The 21,907-nt window shown below is 35.8% G+C and overlaps 1 protein-coding gene across 1 annotated transcript in view; it reads right to left on the bottom strand.

Annotated features, from left to right (window-relative positions):
* Sema3a (semaphorin 3A) overlaps positions 1-21,907 on the bottom strand; it is a 208,621-nt gene that overhangs the window by 65,200 nt on the left and 121,514 nt on the right. The window contains exons 5-6 of the mRNA XM_029535134.1: positions 18,697-18,790; positions 12,028-12,147 (exon numbers count right to left, since the gene is read on the bottom strand). Of these exons, the coding sequence (XP_029390994.1) occupies positions 12,028-12,147; positions 18,697-18,790 (214 nt within the window). The remainder of the gene's footprint in view (positions 1-12,027; positions 12,148-18,696; positions 18,791-21,907) is intronic.

Genomic DNA, 21,907 nt, shown 5'->3' with positions numbered 1-21,907 from the left:
AAAGTGGCTGGGACTGTAGCTCAGTGCTATGTTTGTGTAAGTGCTTATGGTCCTGGATTCATTCAATTCAAGTCCAGAAAAAAAAAAAAAAAGAGTTATCAGAAGAAATTTCGGAAATTTCATTTTGCTGTTAGTATCAAAATATTCTTTAGCAAATGGACTTAAAAACACCTTACACACAGAATATATCTTTCTAAGAGGAAAAATGATTAGGTAATTAATGTGTAGTTTGTAGATAGGACCATTAAATAGAGCAAAAGTACATTGCTATATAAAATCAAGATGATAAAATTGCTAAGAAGGACCACTATGGTAGAAATTGCTAGTTCTCCATGATGTGGCTAATTTGTTCTTTGATGTTCTCTCTGAGTATCACTACTGAATGGCAGATGTACTGCACGGAATGCAGTCTGAGAATTGGAAGAGACAGACAAGGTGTCTTCTACTTGCCAGTTGTCAATTCCTCACCCTAGACAATACATCTATGACCCTTTGCACATGGGTGTTTCACATGAACGAGGAAGGAAATAAATGCCGGTACTAGTAGGAAAATAAATAGTAAAATGTTAGCGTTTAAGGCTTCTTACAGGGCAACCATATTAACATATCAGAAATGCAATTACACTTTAGGTTTGTTATTTAGACACCTGCTGCTTGATCAAAGTTACCTGTGCTCGTTATAATATAAACTGTGACAGATATGATATCATATTCTTGCTTAAATTTTAAAATGAAATAAAGAGGAATAAAACAACGGGAAGATTGTGCATTAGACTTTTCCTGACAGCATTATTTTGCTAGAATATTAAAATCTCCTCAACTATGGTAACAGCAAAAGCAATAGCAGTTGATAAAATTCTCAGTTCAATTGATTGTCTTGTTAATCAATCTTAACACTGTAAAATTTTCAATAATATGTATTGTTAGTATAAGGAAAATTTCCTTATATATATATATATATATATATATATATATATATATATATATTGATAAAGTTTCAGATAGTGTGTTTTTCTTTCTATCTTCAGAACACACACACACATACACACAGAGACAGAGAGAGAGAGAGAGAGAGAGAGAGAGAGAGAGAGAGAGAGAGAGAGAGTTTAAAATTAGATCAGGCTGCCTTGTAACTGAAAGAGTGAAAGGGACATACTTCTGCCTTCTGAGTAGTGGGACTAAGGATTTGGGCCAACACGCACTGCATCTAATATTATTTTTATTGAATTACAAATTGAGTCTGTCTTTGTCTTTTCATAGATAGGTGTAACTTATTTTTTGTTCCTTCCTTAGTATGGTTGCACTAACTATATAGAAGTATGACATCAATTTGACGTTAGCCTTGTTACTACTTAACTTTAAGGACCAATGTAAGGAAATTCACTGATTTCTGAATGGGTCATGAAATAGCATATAAGCTGGAAACAGATCAGTGTAATTTTAATATTATTCAGTAAGCTAAGGAGGCTGTGCATATCATCTCAAGAGGAAAAAAAAACATTCTGCTGTCACCAATTTTCTGTATACATTCTTTTTATAACTTTATGAATATATTAAAGGGGTAGTTCACTTTGATGTGGAAACCCTAGAATCCTTTATAATTGCTCATTAAATGAACAAAAAAGTATTTGGCTTTACATGAATGTAGACAAATTTATACACATATTGAGGAGGCACAGTTTTGATGAATCCCTTATGCTGTCAGCCTACATTAATCCCCCAAATAGCTATTATTTAACAAATCATCCTGCAAAACAATGAAGACTCTGCTTCTAATGTAGAACACTGTGTCTACTTAATTTATTAAATTACTATAATAAATCATCATTCACATTCTAGGAGTAGCATTATTTTGGATGTATTTTTAAAGAATCATAGTATCGAATGTATACAAGTTCAAATGTAACATATATGTTTGTTACAAAAGTTTCATTTGATAAACAGTATATTGCTTACAACTTGAGAGAAAAGAGACTTGTGTAATTTTTTTCCATCACATGGTTTGATGGGCACATCTTAACCTGTGTCTTGTTAAAGCACCGAATATACACAAACATTCATTAGCAATATTATCAGGAAAACAATTTCAAGATCTTTTCCTTAAAAGGTGTGGTAGCTGTGTTTTCTTCAGAATGCATGGACATCAATTAAAAAAATTCTTACAAACTCAGCCTAAAGTATAGGCATTGGAATGAAGCTGCAGTCCTTCTTAGAAGTGGACACAAAATACTCACGGGAGGAAATACAGAGACAAAGGGTGGAGCAGAGACTGAAGGAAAGGCCATCCAGAGACTGCCCCACCTGGGGATCCATCCTATATACTGTCACCAAACCCAGACAGTATTGTGGATGCCAAGAGTGCTTGCTGACAGGAGCCTGATATGGCTGTCTCCTGCAAGGCTCTTCTAGAGCCTGACAAATACAGAGGCAGATGCTCACAGCCCACCACTGGACTGAGCGTTGGGATCCCCACTGGAGGAGTTAGAGAAAGGACTGAAGGCTGTAGGGGTTTGCAACCCATAGAAAAAGCAACAATGTCAACCAACCAACCCCACCCCCCACCCCACCCCTCACCCCAGAGCTCTCAGGGATTAAACCCTCAACCAGACTACACATGGAGCAACCCATTGCTCCAGCCGCATTTGTAGTAGAGGATCACCTTGTTGGGTATCATTGGGAGGAGAGGCCCTTGGTCCTGTGAAGGCTTAATGTCTCAGTATAGTGGAATCTGAGGGCAGGAAGGCAGAAGTGGGTGGGTAGGTAGTGGTACACCATCAAAGAAGCAAGGGAAGGGGAAGATGAGATAGGGGGGTTGTGAAGAGAAAACTGGGAAAGGGGTAACATTTAAAAAGTAAATAAAGAAAATATCCAATAAAAGAAAAAAAAAGAATAGGTATTGATTTAAGTCATTTCCACTGTTTTCCTCTAGATAAGTGTTAGCTCATGGGAGAAGCCTCCTTTCAAAGTGGCTCCATGTACTTAGGGTTTGTTTTGCTTTTGTTTTTCTTTTTGTTTTCTGTGCAGAATCTGAAATGTCCAAAAGTGTCCTGCCACCAACTAGCATCAACTGAATTTGATGCCTTTATATGGGCAACTTTGTTCACTTTGTCAAAAGAATTATGTAAGTTAAGTCCTCCACAAGCTTTACAATATAAATACGAGGGAGGTACATCTTTTTTGGAGTTTTGGATTTTTTTTTTTTTTGAGTTTTGGGGTTTTTTGTTTGTTTGTTTGTTTGTTTGTTTTGTTTTTGTTTTTGTTTTTGTTTTTGCTTGTTTTAAAGAGGAAGGAGAATTTAAGCATAATTCATGACAGCTGCCTGCCTACCTCAGCCAAGGCACAAAGGAGATAGCATCTTGAGGAACTCACAGTATCTTAACACCACTCCAAGGCTTATGGATGTCTCTTTGTGAATAAATTTAGAAGTTAAATTATGTGGATTCAGAAAACTTTGTTTTCCTAGAGTTACTTACATAAGCAGCTACTGCCTTGTCATAGTAGACAGTGGTAACTATCATTAACATATTCTTAGATGTTAAGATCATAAGACTAGGATCTTAATGGTATAGTTAAGTAGTAGCATTGTACACACTGAAACTAAATTAACATTAAAAACACACATCCTCAAATTTACCCTTTGTTATCATTCATTTAAAAATTATCTGATAATTTTATTAAATACAATACCATTTTACCGCTCTTTAACATTCTAAGTGCTTCATGTAACAAAAGTAGTTATCAAATAAAGCAAGAGTTTGAGAGACTAGGTAAAGTAATGGTGCTGAGCCTGCCTTTGGGACCCTGTGAGGCCATCAGGTCTGTCAGCATCAGTAAATTACCTGCAACACTTCCATGTTACTAAATTCTCCTCTAGGCACCCACAGAGACTATGTTACCCAGCCGCGCAGAAAACAGCATGAAATCCTGCCAAACCTTAAAAACAAAACATATTCACATAGGAGACCCGCTTTTCATATTCAAATATGGAATTATACTGATACAGTTTATAGTTTATGAGGCAGACTCATTAAAGATGTTCTTACTTAAGGAATCCAGATGATAGAGCCTGTGATATATATAAATGTGCTTTTAATTGTTCCTGGGGCTCAAAGTGGGGACATTTCAAATCCACCTGGAAGTGGTAAAGGTAAAAACCTAAAAGAAGGAAATAGCAAAGTGCTATCAACTTGACTTGAGTTGATTCTAGTGAGGTTTAATATGGGAGAGGCCCTAGAATTTTCACTGACTGGGCTGACAGGACAACCTAGATTTAGGGTGTTCTTCAACTTAGATGTAAATGATTTTTTTGAATGGGAAAGCATTGTACAGCTTTAGAGAGATACCTACAATTCATATTACGAAGAGGAAATTATATATGGCTTAAAATGTTAAGCAAATTAAAATACGAAATGTAATACATTTTGGTTGAAATAAAATTTTATTATCAAACATTTCATTTAGAATACTTTTATAAAAATAGAATAATATTTTTATGCCTATAATACTTTTAGGCATAATTATCTAGGCTAAAATGTATAAAAATAAATAGCAGAATATATATCTTCTGAGTGAATATTTTTGACTCACACCTTCAGTTAATTTTTATAAGACACTTAAAGATTATACTTCGTGTAATAGTTCAAGTAGGGCAAGTATTTATTTTATCCACCTTAAAAAATAGGCTATTCCATTTTTCATTTAGATACCATCAGAGCATCTTGGTTCTGATAAATTTTCTTCCATTTTTAATGCTCCTGTACTCTTTTGTGAAATAATTTGTATCAAGCCTATATACAATACTCAATAATATTGTAAAATTATTCCTCACATTCATGATTCGAATGTAACAAGTGGCTGTTTCTTGTGAAACTGCCTATGCCATTAAAATTCAATGGCATTGATTCCCTTCATCCAGCTTTATCTGGCTAAAATCCGTTAATTCCCCAGCCCCTGCTGTTGGCGATCTCCAGGCTCATCATACTTAACCTCTGCCGAGCCTTCTCAGAATGGAATTTGTTTCACTCCATTCACAGCTTCAATAGCTGAGCAAGCCACACACAAGTATGCACTGGTCTTTTACCCTGAGCACACTAATCTGATTGTTTTTCCACTCTACAAACTCTGGGTCAACAATCAAGCTGCCGCCAGAAACTAATTAATTTGCAAACGGCCTTCTGTCTTCACAGAGGGAAAGCTTTTGAGTTGGATGTCAGGGAGGCCAGTCACACCATGGTTACAGGCATTGTCATGGTATCTACTTCTCTGGGTAAATCTCTTGCTTGATGCCCTGCACAGAGGACCAGATTACACAGTCTGCAGTAAATCCCTATTGAAGGCAACAAGGCTCAGAAGGCCTTGACACTGGAAGAGGATATTGGGATAGACAGGAGCAGCATTCATCAAACTGATTGTAAACCAAGAGGGAGAGAAATGAGGGGGAAATGAGAGAAAAAAGGAAATGGGCTTTAAACAATTTTTCTAAGCTATTCTCTCATCTTTTTAAATACAATGTTACTTTAAAAATCTAAATAAACATAACACTAAAATACCAAAACTAAATAAACTAAATAAACATAACCTTAGCTTCTATTCCTATCATTCTATTAGCCTGTCATAGGTGACTCTATAGCCTGTCACTAGGTGTCAATAGGTGTCAACAATTGAACAATACATCAAATTTGAGAACACTGTTACTCAGACTGTGTTACAAAGTCTTAAAATAGCATATCTTAAAAGTTTAATTTAGATATGTTTTATAAAGGGTTAAAAACAAATCAATTTTATAGCATGTGTATGATAATGTGGTAAGTTTTACTGTAAATAATTATTCACCATTATTCATTTGTTCACATAAAACTGCTTTAAAGTAAGATACTTTTTATACTAATGTAATATAGCTGATGGGAGTTTGGTCATGTGACTATTAGGTAACAATTTTTTGCTTTAAAAGAAAGGCATGGTTAATAATTTCATTGAATTTATCATCTTTAAAGGCTAGAAAAATTTCATAGTGTATATTATAGATTATACTAATGTGAGATATGTACTCTTTGTAAGATACATTTTCTGGTAATCAATTCATGAGAAAATACAATGTGTGACAATAAGGGCATATTTAGGCACAACTATGACTATTTACTCATTTAACAATAAATATATGAAAACCCATCATTTGTCTTCACAATACTGTTGCACCAGCACTTCCAATGAAAAACGTGAAGGAAATCCTGAAGATGTAATTCGAAAATTAAGAATTTTGCTACAAAATCTTTGCTACGATATTCATATAGGCTCCAGATGTTTAAAGGGACTTTGCTGTTGGATTTGAATAATTTTAAAATAACTTTGAAATTAAATTATAATTACATGACTTTTACCTTTCTCTTTCTCACCAACCTTTCCCATGTAGCCACTCAGATCCCCTTGTTTTCTCCCAAATGCTTGCTCTCTGGACTCTCATAATTGGTTTGATATGTATATATGTATACATACATATATGTATATGTATTTATGTATATGTATATGTATATAATGTTTGTGTATATTCCTAAATATAAAATCCAATATGCTGACTCAGTAAAATGATAGTGTTATTTGTATGTATACGGTTAGATGATTTCTGGGTTAGTTTAGCCCCAACTGGCCTATGTATTACATCACTATTACATCACAGTAAGACTCAGGGAGAACAGGGAAGAGGGGATGAAAAGGCTGTGACAGTAAGAGGGCTAGGATTTCTCTACGAGAAGAGTGCATTTTGTAAACATGTCAGGGAAATTTACCTGTAAAGTCTCCACAATATGAGTGCCTAAACATGAACAAAACAAGACTACAGCAAAGCACAACAAGACTACAGCAACGCACACGTAAGCATGGAAGAGGAAATGCTCCTGGCCCAGCCCTAGAAAAGGAAGGGAACAACACACCCTGGGAAAGCGTCCTCCAATTGTTTTTCTGGCTTCTTTGTTTGTGTTTTGCTTGTTTGTTTGTTGCTATTGTTGTGGTTTTTTGTTTTGTTTCGTTTTGTTTTTTAAGAAAGGAAATCTTAGACTCTGGATACGGCATCTTTATAACCACAAAGTAAGGTTGATGCAGAAGATTTCCTCCAATGGTCAGAAAAATATGCTCATTTACTAATGCCCCTGAAACAATGGAAAAATGAAATAGTGAAGAACTCTGAGATCATGTAAAATAGGTAATTCATTTTACTTATTAAAAAATGCCATTGGACCTCTGACATGGTTTATATCTTCAACCGTGTTAGAATTAAAATTGTTTATTGAAAGTGTTTTACAGGCAATTCAGGACTGGGTCTCTGGTTCCAATATTAATCTGTGCTCTTGTAGTTTATTTGAAGTCATGTTTCTTGGTTTTATTTTTCTAAAAATGCATCCTGTGGAGAAATTTGAATCTTTGGAGAATGTGTAATATCCTAGTCTATGACCACAGAGGAAGTTGTGCTGGTTCCAGTGAGGGCAGAGCATCCTGGTAGGACTGTGAGACTGGGAAAGGAAGTGAAGTGATGACTCACATACCATTTCAATTACAGGAGGAAAAAAAAAAAGAGAGAGAAACGAAAAGAAAACAAGCAGGCCGGTTTATCCACATGCACGATCCTTTTAGGAAATTCCACTAAAAGAAAACAGGTCTTCCTGAAATGAACGGGAAAGCCTCACACTCTGGGCATGTAATTAGGTCTGTTTGTGTTCACCGGGCTGGGCGCTCTCAAGGATCTGTGTGGTTTCATTGTACCAAAGCCAGATCGGGCTGCCCTTTCACCCTCTCTCCAGTAAAACCACTGACACATCTCCCCAGCGTTCCCTGGTCAAAGCAGTGTGCTACGAGACAATGCCAGCTAGAATGGTAACCTTGCTATGACTCAGAATCTCTGTGCTCTTTATACATTGCTACGCCTCCTTTTTCATTTTGTAGTAACTATAGGACGTGGTCAGTATTACCTTTCCATCACACGTAAAGGTCAAAGTCAAGGAGAAACATCGTTTTAAAGCTGATGGATTTTCGTTGAAATTATGCAGCAGTCGTTATTAGTCAAGGACATGAAAGATGTGGAAAACAGTCTTCATCAAATAAAAAAAATGTGGGCTAGTCATCCATCTATGCTAATGGATGGCTAAAGAATACAGTAACTAGAGAGCCTGCTAGGCAGCGGAAATTTGTTTTCTAACCACAAATATACACAGAAAAAGCCAACTTATTTTCTAAATTATTAGAAGCTGAAATTAGAATTGATGGTTAAAACTAAAACATATTGAGAGAATTTATGACACACAGAAGGAAAACATGACTTTTAGCACATATCAAACCAAGGTTGTACATATTTGAAATCAGAAGTTATTTTAGTCACTAGGAAACTGAAATTCAGGTTTGGTCTTTTATCTAAAGCAACGAGGTCTATAACATACAAATTTATAAAAGAAATATATAGATTTCATATATTTTAATTTTTTAAATGTCAATGTATGATTCCTTCCATTTTTTTCTGATTCAAACTAGAATAAACATGATATTGATATTATTATAAAACTGTGTGTGTGTTTTTTTTAAAGAAGCATTATAGTAGTGAGGCTATACTTAAAAACTCAAGATATTTCAAGATTTATTTCTAGATAATGATATTTTTGCTTTTCTTTAGCATGAGCAAAAATTAAAGGTCACCTAAAACATCATTAGTTCATCCAAAGAGGTAAACCAGTGTGTAAAACACAAAGTGAAATATTCACTCAAATTACTTCAATGCCCTGAAGACTGCTGAACATTGTCTCACAAGGAAATATAGAATATCTGGCAACAGTGATATTCTGTAGTCTATGGCGATGCCTCAAAAGTTATTCATTTTATGCACACACAAATGTGTAAACAGTATGTTTCCAATTTTTTTCTTTCTGAAATGCTCTTTGATTTCTCCAAACTTGTGTTTCCTGGTCCTCCGGTCCTGTCATGAACACGCCTGCAACCCCACACTCACAACAATCTGGTTTCTGCACCCTGTCAGATGGAACCTTTCTGTTAATTTGGAAAAAAAAAAATCAGTTCTCACATTTAGTGCTGAGAGACTGATAACTGAATTCTCAAATGAACCACACATTTTCAGAGATGAAGTACAGAGCTGTGGACAATGGCTGTGCTTTCCCACAGTGTAAATTCTTCAGAGTCAGCTGTCAACATGTGTGTGTGTGTGCATGTGTGTGTGTGTGTGTGTGTGTGTGTGTGTGTGTGTGCAGCATGAAAGCAACTTTAGCTTGATGACTTTTTCCTTAAGGCCATAAAAATGAAATGGATACTATGCTTTCTTTCATTCCATGTTCTAATCAGATTTTGTTTCTCATGGATAGTGAAACCCTCTAAGAGCACTAGAGCTCTTAGTAGATCAAAGACCCTTTGTTCCTGAATAAAAAACAAAACAAACATTTTCTCTCCCACACAAATATTTCCATTTGAGAACGGACCAGACAGTGATGTCACACAGGGGGTTTTCCTATTAATTTTGCTCTTCTGCATCAGTCTATCTGTAATGATTGGTGGTAGATAGTCAACAATTCTCTCTGTCTCTCTCTGTTTCTGTATCTCTGTCTCTGTCTGTCTGTCTCTCTCTTTCTCTCTCTCTCTAAACATGCCCTTTCCTTAAGCCATCATATCTTCTGTCCCTTACTGGGATTTCCAATTTCTCAGAGCATGCAAGCATCTGAATATTTCCTGTCCTGCTAGTAGGTGGAAAATTTAACTCTCTGTCAAATGCCCCTTCTTTTTTGTTGTTGTTGTTCTTTTTGTTTGTTTGTTTTTGTTTTTTCGAGACAGAGTTTCTCTGTATAGCCCTGGCTGTCCTGGAACTCACTTTGTAGACCAGGCTGGCCTTGAACTCAGAAATCCACCTGTCTCTGCCTCCCAAGTGCTGGGATTAAAGCCGTGCACCACCACTGCCTGGCTCAATGTGAGGCTTATACTCAGTCATGAATATCATCATGATTAGGTGTAATTAAAACAACAGATAGTAATTTTTGAAAAAAAAAAAAAGAAGCAAAATTTGAAGAAGTCTGGGAGAGCAAGAAGTAACTTGGTTTGACAGCTTTGTCCATTTCATGTATAGTGGAAAATACTTCATAGCAGATTCTAAACAGAGATGATGAAAAGGCACAGAAAATCAGAGGTAGACTTTGAAAAACAAGGTCATGAGTTAGATTATTGGAAAAAAGTTAAGTTGAAGTCAGTTGACAGTGGAGAAAAACCTTGAGGATAAAAGTCCCCGGAAGACAGTAAACTTGAGCATACATAAAAGAAGCATTTTTAACATGGCATAATGGATCGGAATTCCAGTTTAGCAAAAAGAAATGTAAGAGGGCTGAATAGATGACTCAAGAGTTAAAAGTAATTTCTGTGGTTCCTGCTAGGTGTGATGGCCTGAATTTGATCCTCAACTTCAATGTGGTAGAAGAAGAAAACCAACCCCTTTAGTTTCCTGACTCCAAATAGCTAACATGCTGTGGCACGTGTACACTCACACATATATGCATATGTACACATGCAATAAATATAAAAAGCACTATAAAATATAAGAATACCAAAATAAATACAATTTAGGTAAATTAGGGAAAGCAGCAATGAGATTAAGAAAAAGGCAGGAAGATCACATGACCGAGAAAGGGTCTGTGTCTTTGTTATTAACACATAAGCAATAATACTACCATGAAAAGCATTGGCACAGGAAGAAAGAGATGAAGAATAGAGTGACTGGAGGTCTATTTTGTGCTCTGAATGATCATGTTGAAGGGACTGAGTAAAAATAATAATCATTCCACCCTCCTCTGAAGGTTCCCTAAGATCTTGATGTGATTTTTCTTTTGAAATGGGCAAATGGATGATTGAAGTAATGATGTGGGGGGGAGGGGGTTGTGCTCCCCAGAAGAAGTGCTGTGGATGCTCAAGTACAATGGCCTAGCATCCTGCTGAAAACATAGATGAGTATGAACCATCAACTTACACTCATCAAGGAAGCCTGTGTGATCAAGTCAAACTCCAAACGTGAGACATTAGAAATTAGCATCATTATTTCATTTGATTAAGAAAACAGAAACACAAAATTTAGATTAAGTCATAGAAGCCACTGTCTTAATATCATATAGAAAACTTTAGAAGTATTTGATATTTCATGGTTAAGTCAATAATCCAAACATAATAATATATATATATATATATATATATATATATATATATGTGTGTGTGTGTGTGTGTGTGTGTGTGTGTGTGTGTGCGTGTATACATACATACAATTTAAGTCTAAGTCACAATATTTTTGCTTATTTAAGCTTATACATTTTGCACATTTTATACAATGCTAAAAAAATCTTAAATACTAAGAAAAAGTGAGAAGCAGTTTTCAAAAAATATCTTTCCTCCAGCAGTTAAAGTAGTGCTTGACACAGGGGAACCTGAGGTCTCATTGCAGATCTACACTGTATTGGGTAGATGTAGGTCTTCTTTCACTTGTCTATAAAATAAGATTGTTTGTTTGCTTGCTAGCCTTTTTTTTGTTTTGTTTTGTTTTTGAGAGATGTAAGAGTCATTTGATATTTTGAAAGCACTGAAATGTACTTAGCAGTGAACAACTTAAAAAATAAATAAATAAAAATTAAGACAAGCCTTGGAATGAGGCTTTCAAAGCAATGACCAAACACATCGAGGAAAATAAAGACTATCCCTGAGATAAGTTGTAGTGTCCCTGTAAGACGGTATCTTTTTTCCGTTGCCTCCCTTCCGTAACTCTAGCCTGTTCCTTCCTTTCTATAGTTGACTGGTGAGAAACTTCATATTTGGCAAAAAAACAAATACTTCCTCAGTTTTTAATCTTCTTTTCTCTTTTCCTCATTTTCTCACACCCACGGTCATGACATCACCACCATTATCTTAACAGCTGACTAAATCTAGAGGAGATTTGTGTCCCATAAAAGAAAGTGACAATGGGTGACAATGGGTGACATGTCCTGTGCCTGTCATCGCACACGTCCAACCTACCATTGAGCCACCGGGAGTCATGCTGCTCAGTCCTGATGGGGTGATGGTGCCCCAGTGTCCTGAAGATAGCGAAGTCCCGTCCCATGAAATCTGCAGCAGTCCCAGAATACAACTCCCCGTCTGTGTTGTGACCGAGGGAAACCAAGAACGCATGGTTAATTGAAGGGAGGCAAGAAAAGCAAAGCAGCAATAATTACAATTTGGTTAAAATTTTCATGGTAAGACAAATGTTATTTCCATTAGTATGCAAAATTACTTGTATTTCATCCTTGGGTTCTGAAAGCAGGAGTCTATAAAATGATCATTTCTGTGTTACCCATTCAGTAACAAGTTAGGAAATAGGAATAAAGTCTGATTCAGTGAACATAACCAAACATGAAATTTTGGTATTTTCCCCATTGATGAACTTACAAAATACAAGAGTTAAAAATTATATTCATTTATTAGTTTGGTTTTGCATTGGTGAGCCACTTATGGCTCAAATAACCGTATTTTGCAGGGTGAAATATCTAAAAATGTCATGTGTATAACTTAGTTTAATTACAAGTTTGGTATACTCTTTTTTTCATTGGAACCGGTGCATAATATTTTAATATAAAAAGGAATATTTTTTCTTGAAAATTTTTCTTGATTTTCTTTTAAATTAATTTTTACACTGGTGCACTGGTGAGTGTGTATATGTGTGTGGGGAGGGGATGTTTCCCTGTGGATAGGTACACATTTCTGTAAGTGTCTAGAGGCCCAAAGTTGACCTCAGATGATGTTCTCCATTCCTTTTCACTTTGCCCTTAATGAGGAAGGTTCTCCCAAACCTAGAATTTACCAATTCCAAAGAGTTAGCTAGTTGGCTTCCCTGAGACTTTCCTGACTCTGCTCATTGTGTGCTGGCGTTACAGGTGGCCTTTATAGCCCCAGTAAAATTTTTCTGGTAGGTTCTGGGGAACTCAAAAACTGGTTTCCCACTTGCCATACTAGCCAGCTATTTCCCACGCTTACTTTGAATCTTTGAATGCTTCCAGTATAGAACAAGTTTCACACTGACATAAGACATTATAGAGACCAAACCTAAATCCTCAATAGGCCTTCAGATTTAACAAAGCGGTTGAAGTATAAGCCATTCTGGAAACCCCAGCCAGAACTCAGTGAGTTCAAGATCCTATTTCTTTTGGTGTTTTGCTACAGAGCCTGCATGGACCCTCAGTCACAGTTTAATACTGAAAGAGTCATTAACAGGAGCTAAAAACAAAAAGCACAGATGGGAGCAGGACAAGAAAGAGAAGTTTCATCAGCTGAGTACCATTCTGTGCTTCTCAGGCAGCCAGCCTCTGCCTGGATGTCTTCAAATGATCTCATTCAGTTCTGTCGCCATCCCAGAGAGAAAAAATATTGTCCCATTTTACAGTTCAGGAAGTCCAAGGTGGTCAACTTAATGGTTAGGGACCCAGGGTGAAGGTTTAAACCCAGGCCCTTGCTTAATTGTAAGACGACCATGCTAAGACATAGACCTTCTTATTATAGCTGATGGTTACCAAGAAGATATAACATCTTTGTTATTTTGGCTGATAGTCTAGGTGACAAAAATGCCCTACTCTCACTTTTTTAGTTGTTGCTAAGCAGACATAGAATACCAACCCTTGTCTGTGCCAGCTAATACATTTGAACATTTTAAGCATGTACCATAGTACAGTGTGCAATAGTCTGTGGCTTTCTAAAATGATCTAGGTAGTTTTGAGTTTACATAACGCCCAATAGCTTATGTTTGGAAACAGGTACATATAACAGTGACACAAAACTAAAGTTTTATCATTTCTGGGTTATTTATAAAATAATCAAATTATATGCTGACTCTTGACCATAGTGTTAGTATGTAATTTTGATACACACTACTGAAAATATGAAGATACACACACACACACACACACACACACTTTTTTCCTGTTTTGATTAACATTACTGTTGATACATACCCTTGAGCTCTCTCAGTACAATAAGCCAGTAGTGAAAGAAAAGATGGAATGTGTCCAGTTTTGTTAAGTTGATGGTAGAATAATATACTCAGAGTTTGGACACTGTCTAACCAGCAAGAACTTAAAGCATGGAAATACACATAGAAAGGTTGATGGCTCAAAACCAGTACATCAGATGATGATGCACAGCGCCGACAGATATAACTCAACTATCTAGAAGGCGCCAAGGACCATGAGGACGATTTGAGTGCATGTTCATTCTGTCTTAGTGATGACCTTTTAAAACTGTGTCTAAAGGAAGCATAATTTACTGGAATGAATGAAAACAGCTCTGTGACCTCCACATCCACCACAGCTGACTTCCCTGAGAAGCGTGTATTAAAAACAAAACTTCACGTGCAGTCTAGAATCGCTATTCACAGCTCAACCTGAAGTAACAATGTGGCTTAGATCAGCTAATGACTCGGATTACAATTCCTGAGAAGGGCATGGGGAGGAGACACTGAAGAAGGAAAAAAAAAAAAATTCCTGTTGAAATTGTAGCATTCCTGGCCCAGGTGAGAAGGGTGACATGAATGTGTGCAAGTATCAAAGAAATCAAAAGACCAGGCTATTCTGTTGTTAACACCTTAAGCAAATTCTACTCACAGAGGAGTGGGTAATAAAAAAACAGAAGAAAAGAAGTTTATCTCTCTTCTTTCCCATTCCCAACCCGCCCTACAGGAATGAGACCCAGAGTGTAGTGGTATGATACGAGAAAAGTTCGACATCTTCCCTCCTTACTGAGCACTGTCTATAGAGCAACACATGTATTCCAGCTTTGCTCTCTAAGTTGTTCTTTTAAAGTTTATACTTTCCTGTCATGATGTGTCCACATGGCACATTTTTAAAACATAAAACTTACAAGGCACCAACCATGCTTCCTAGCTTCCTCGTGGACAGCTATTATTGTTTTGTCTGATCCTACTTCACATACTTCCAGAAATGCACCAACAGTCAAACAGCAGCACTCTATTACACTGCAGTATTTAACTATCCCAAGAAGTTGGTGGAATTAGCCAAGCATACTATTTTATATAGCAGAGAACTGAAGCTCAAAGAGGTTCAAATAATGTTCTCAAGTATATCTAACCATGGTAGGGAGTACCTTTTTGGTTCTAATACCCACTGAGAGCATCTCGTAATGCCAAATTGTGTTCTTTCCTAAGGTAAGGCAGAGTTCCAGCTTAAAGCAACACCCCTTCCTGGTGGACTATTTCTAAATTATTTGTTCTGCATTGCCTGGGAGAGATTGCAGAGAAACCAGACTGCTCTCAAGTTATCTGTTCCTTCATATCATGAAAATGTGAGTTACTATTTAATTAGTGTGGAAAGTACTAGGTTTATTCCTGTGCTTGGTTCACACCTGGTATTTATACTGAGCAGGGGAACAAATGCTATCTTTAATAAGGATATTTTAAACAAAGTCAAAAAATACTTGCAGGTGGAGGAACTAAGAGATATTTTAAAAATAAGTTCTGCTGTAAATCCATTATTTTAAAAAAATTGAAAAATTAACTTTATTAAGGTGACTTAAAGTTTTTAGAGCATGGAATTGGATTTGGGCACTTTTGGTAGCTATGCCTTTATCAAGGGAAAAAAATCTACTTGTCTGTAGTCAACATTTAAATTTTACAGAGAGGTAATTTACAGAGAGGTTACTAAACTTTGGTAGTTTGTATAAACTACATTTTTACATGTCCATTGGCTTTAACATTTACTATTGGTTGAACAGCTTCATACTGGAATTGCAAGTATAAATACCATCTGCTAAGGATAATATCTTCTGCTAAGATAAATTCAAAGTTGTTTTGAGTGAAACCCAGAATTTGAGAAAGAAGTGCCCTTATACTTTCTCTTTCATGGGCTGAACTGAGGAGGAAAACTCATTATGTGAGAGACTAGAACTTCCACATGCCTACCCTCTGATTTTCTTTACATTTCAGAGTGCCTAGTATTCTAGATCTAAAGTTTGGTTAATGGAGAAATATTTGTATTTAAAAGACCTGTAAAATTAATAACTCATATTAAAACCAAAATTCATATTAAAGCAGTATAATAGAAAATACCTAAAACGTCAGTAAAAGGGAATTGTAAGGACTCTGAGGAGGAGAATTTGTGATACACATTGAAAGCAAACAGTCTCAGTAAAGATGTTATAGCTCTTGAATGAAAACAGTGTTTCACGGGAGGGAATGATGGCCAGTGGATAAAGCCACTTGCCACCAGTCTGTCCACTTGAGTTCAATTTCCACAACTCACATGGTAGAAGGAGAGAAGCAACTCCTGCCACTCGTCCTCTGACCTCCACATGCCGTCTGTAGTGCTGCTGCACTGGCATCCCCAACACACCAAATCAATCAATCAATATTCAAACATTTTCAATATATCATTGTGGGCATGCTAAGGGATTTTTACCAAATATGGAAGGGGCTGCTATTAGTTCTGCCTGTTATTTTAAAACTGATTCAGAATTTAATTTATTTTGGTTTACTAATAGGCATTTCATTACCCTGAAAGTTTCTGGCCACATTTTGCTGTGGTGGGTATCTTACATCTAGACTCCCATGGAAAACCTATATTTCTGAAAGGTCTATTGTTCTTTCTCAGCCACATAACGTCTTGCTGAACTTCTCTCTTCTCTTTTCCTTTTCAGCAACCTATACATCTTTTTCAAAGAAACCCTAATATAAAATCAAACTTTGGGCTTCCTTTTTCTTCGTGGACGTTGTGTGGCTGCATACCATAGAAGCTATGTAATACCAACTGTCATCATCCTTTCTCAGTGGAATAATAAAATAAATAAGCAAATCCCTTCTGAGGAGCATACCACAAGCTAACCCAGCTTTGGGCACATTTTTGCAGATGGCTTTTTAAATAATATTTCTCATTTTTTAGTGTGCAATTTAAATAAATAGGGATTGCAAGTTAGAACACGGTAAGATTCCTCTTCACTGTTTAGGGCAACTTTCACATTTCAGTATGTATGCAAGAGGAAGGCACCAACGTGTAAACACTAGGTTACCTATGAGCAGGGAAATTATGAGTTTGCTAAGCATGCAGCTTTTCTTCAGGTTTAAAAGTTTTTTTTTTTTAAATGCTTCATAAAAGGATCAAATGGGTAAGAATTGTCCAGATTGAAAAGCTATAAAAGAGATAATTTATATTGCAATATTTTATTCTAAAGAGAACAAAGATTAGTGATAAAGTAAACACTGGACAATAGTGGACCTGCATTTCTGTGGTTAGTGCAGTTGTTTATATGACTAGAGTTTTATTTTCATGAGTAGAAAAAGCAATTTCAAAAAGAATTGAAAAGCCTTATAGACTTACAAGAAACAAGCTAAACACTAATTTATTTTAAAAATTCAACTAAAATTTGATGTTTGAAATTTTAATTTTTACATTCTATGCATATGTAAGAAATGCAAAAATATAGTGTGTGAAAGTTTGTTGATATGTTGAAACCTAGAAAAGGTAGGAAAAATGTAAAGTCTTAAAGGGGAAGAAGGGAGTGGTGGAGGAAGACCAGGTAAGGAGAAAGGCACTGTGCGATCTCTCACTTTTAGCTTCTATTTAGTTAAGCCCTGTTTTCAGATATTTAAAAGTCTGTCTAAAAACTCTTCCCTTCTCAACACACACTAGCTCTCTGACTTCTTTCCCCCTTACTTTAACCTTTGTACTGTTAAGTATTCTCCAGTCCTCTGCAGCAGAGATAAAGGAGAAAAATCCAGTTCTTCTGCCAGCATAGGGGGATGCTGGAGTGGTGGGGCGGGAGAGGGTGGATGGGTGGGGGAGCCCCCTCATAGAGGTAAAGGGGAGGGGGGAGAGGGCAAATGTGGCATGGGGTTTTTATGGAGGGGTAACCAGGAAGTAGGATATCATTTGAAATGTAAATGAATGGAGTGATTAATTAAAAACAACAACAACAACAACAACAACAACAACAAAAGAAGAAAAACTCTGACAAGAGATGATGAGAATACAGGACAAATGGAGTCACCTACACCTCTACGCCAGTGTTTAAGCAAAGAAGATGCTAAAGCCAGAGAACATATGACAGAATACTTTTCTTAGGCTCACACATATGACAAGATACTCCGGTGAGTCAAAGAAAATACCACAAGTGAATCTCTTGCAACCATCCCTCCCCTTGGCTTCATCATGTTGTCCAAATGTTAAAACAGTAGTGTCTTGAAGTGCAACTTCCATGATACACTGAAAACTATTCTTTCTCAGCCATATCTCAAAAATTTTTACTCTAGTTTTTCATGAAATGAAAATAAAAACATTCTTAAAAATATTCTGGTATATCTGAAGACATTTACAGTTTATTCATATACATAAAATAAATAAATCTAAAAAGAAAAAATCAAAGAAAAATAAAAAATTAAACTTCAAACAAGGAAGTGCAACGATTCAGCCAATTATTCTAAAGGTACAGGTATAAGTGTTTTCCTGAACATGATTCAGTTTGAGTAGGTCCAACAACAGTCAACAATTAGTGATTTATTTTTGCATTTTATACAATGTGTTCATGAACATTTTCTCCTCCTGACATTATTAACAAATAAGAATTGAAAATCGTGACAGGTTAAAAGAACAGAGCACCTTGATATTAGTTATAACAGATCCACCATTTAATGAATTTGTGGCTTCATACCTATTAGAAGAGAGGCAGTCAGTAGTTTGGGATCATAAGGACTCTTCCCACGACCGTTTTCAAAATGTGAGTCCTGCAGTTTAAAAATGTTGTCCTGAAGAGTAAAACAAGAGAAATATTTAATTTATTCACAAAAGAAGCATTTGTTCAACATGTCAGTAAATCAAAGAGGAGTTGATTATTCACATCCAGTATGGAGTACATTAATTTGTGTAAACTTTAGAGATGACAAATTAAATTAAATGGATTGAAAGAGCTAATACTAGCATATTAGCCAAATAACTACTTAGTTTGATGATTTTTTTTTTAAATCTGTGAGCATGCTGCTACTCAAAAGATACAAATGAAGGCCAAAGAGCAGGCTATGTTACTGAAGGATTAGGTTGCTCTTTTAATGTTTCATGTGTGCCAAGCATATGTATGTCATATACAAAGAGCTAAGCACATCTATGTCATATACAAAGGTGTTCTTGGGGAAATAAAGTTTAGGTGTTATGCAGCAACTCTTTTTCTTTATTATGTAGAAGAAAATAACAGATTACACTTCTAGACAATTTCTATCTGATATTTGGTATACACAATCCAGAGCAGTCAATTTCCCTCTTCTGTTCTCTGTGTAACTTGTATGCTTCTCCTGGAATTTCGTGACACTTCATTGACTTGCAAGGGACATGAAACTATCCTTGTCTCTTTCAAGGGAGCCACTGTACTTTTGGCAGAGTTTGCCTCTGGGGTGGCATCAAGAGAACAGTGAACACATTTTTGTTTGTTTATTTGTTTAACAGGTAGGCCATCTATTTTGGAGGATGCATTACCAAGATGCAGGAATAAACTTTTAGCTGCATACAGAAATATGCTCGTGGCATCCCCTGCTCATGGCAGGGTAATGTATGTATAACAGGTAGGCATGGCAACAATTCTGAAGAAGTAGGACCTTAGACTCACGGCTAAGAGCCCTCTGTCTGAATGTATATTGCTAGGTATCAGTGACAGCGGAGTAAACTCAGGAGCACTTCCGGCATACACGGGTGACCTGGGTATGAATTAGGTTAGAATATGTATGCTTTTTCCAGTAGTGCATTAACATGTCCATAGACTAAAATAAAATAGTGGTCTTGGCAGTTTTTCTACTAATCACATAAAAGTATTTTCTAACTTCCAATGACAAATGATTCATTTTATGGTCAGTAAGGATCACTTTTAACGCTTACTATTTCTGATGGAACTAATGGCACAGTTTCAAGTTAGAACTCTGTGAAACCATTTTGAATTGCAGAGAAAAGTGCAAAAGGAAGGAAACTGAGCCACTCTGCAGCTCTGTTACAGTGACCGTGAATTACCGGTCTTCATCTTTATTTTCATTAATTCAGTATTTTGAATCAGCTGTCTGCTAGCAATGATGGTGCTTTAGCTTTGTTCTGAAATTCATACTGTATAATAATTTATGGGGTTTCTAAGAGTCTTGCAGTTATAGCGGGAATGTTGGTGATATAGGCACCAAGCCCAGCTTGGCAAATAATCAGATTCAGATTTCATGTGGCCATACCGTAACTCTGAACTTCTTGTCTAAAAACTCAATTTTAATGTAAATGTTTAACCTTACAGTATTACCTGGAAAGTTACTATAAAGTTTATATAAAGTATCTTAATGCAGAAAAATAAATAGCAGGTTGTTTTGCTTTTAATGTTGCTCATATGATCACTCAAAGAATATGCATATTTAAAATAAGTTGCTACTTATATTGTAAAATTTTTAATGTAATATGAAATAATATATTAGTACTTAATTATGATTGAATAAATCACCAGAGATCTAACCTTATTTTAGATACTTCAGTAAAAAAAAAACATAATATGAAAATTATTAACTTACACTAATGAAGATACAGTAAAACTTATAAGTAAAAGATTGATCTCATGTATTTTATTAAAATTACTCCTACAAAAATGTATATTTGGGAGGGTACACAAATCAAACAAAATGTTATTGCAATCACTAAGTATGAATATTTATTGAAAGTTGGAAGAAACACTGAAAGAAGTCATGGCAAGAATGGTACAAGTACTATTGTTTCTTTTACTCATAGACCTTTTACTATACCCTCTGACATAAAGAAGCTATTTTTTCAAAGTATGAAAGACATAATATCTCAGATCCTGTGTCCAAGTTAATTAAACAATGCCAACTTAGATGAGCTGAACTTCCAATGTCAGGTAGTATTTGATTTACAAAGTAAAAGATTAGGCTCCAAAGGAACAGAGGTTCAGCATGCCAGTCACAGTTTTTTTTTTGTTTGTTTGTTTGTTTTGTTTTTTTAAAGATAGTTGCTCATGGTAACTTATAATATGTTCAGAACTCGCTTTCTTTTTCATTAACTTCACATATAAATACTAAGTTAATCACTCCTTCTGATGATAAAATACCTTTCCTTTAAGTATGACTGCTATTTGGATTTCTGAACATCTTCTCTTAAATGTTCTCTGTTCTTATAGGATTTTATAGTGCTGCAAACACATGCAGTTTTCTTTCCAGTCCAGTGAGATGTGGTCATGGAATATATATCTACATCCAGTAGACAGCGGTATATAAAATTACTTGCATACGCACACTTGTAGTATAAAGCCCATACCCATTACATGTGGAAATGGGTCCAAAGATGCTGAAATTTGACAAAAATGGCTATTATTCCTGGCTCTGCCTTTTGCTAGCTTTGGACCTCAGGCAAGACCCTAAACCCTTCTAAAACTAAGATTCCTCATCACAACGGAATAAGAAAAACCTCACTTTTATGTAAAAATGTGTTGTAAAACTATGTGAAATATTATAATATACTCTAAAATAGATGTTTTACTATAGTAAAACCATTGTGTCTCATGCTTATCAAAATTTCTCATGTCACAGAGCAAATGTCCTTATATGCTCACAAGTAAAACAGCATGGGATTTTATAAATATGTGTTCTCTCATAGAACACTAAAATTGTTCTTCTTGTTGGATAAAAGTATACTTGAAAGACTTTATTGTAAAACAAAACAAACAGTGTAACAATCTAAAAATTGTAAAAATGTTGATTATCTTAATATATGTGTGTTTTTTTCCTTTTCCTCAAATAAAGGTAGAGGGCAATTTTAAAAACATCTTACTGATAGAGATACATACCCCCATCATCCTAAGAGTTGAAAGGTGGAAGTAGGAAGATCAGAGGTCTAAA

This window comes from Mus pahari, chromosome 2 (assembly GCF_900095145.1).
Source record: "Mus pahari chromosome 2, PAHARI_EIJ_v1.1, whole genome shotgun sequence".
Classification (NCBI taxonomy): Eukaryota; Metazoa; Chordata; class Mammalia; order Rodentia; family Muridae; genus Mus; species Mus pahari.
Note: the sequence above shows the minus strand (reverse complement) of the source record. Positions and strands in the feature narration are given on the sequence as shown.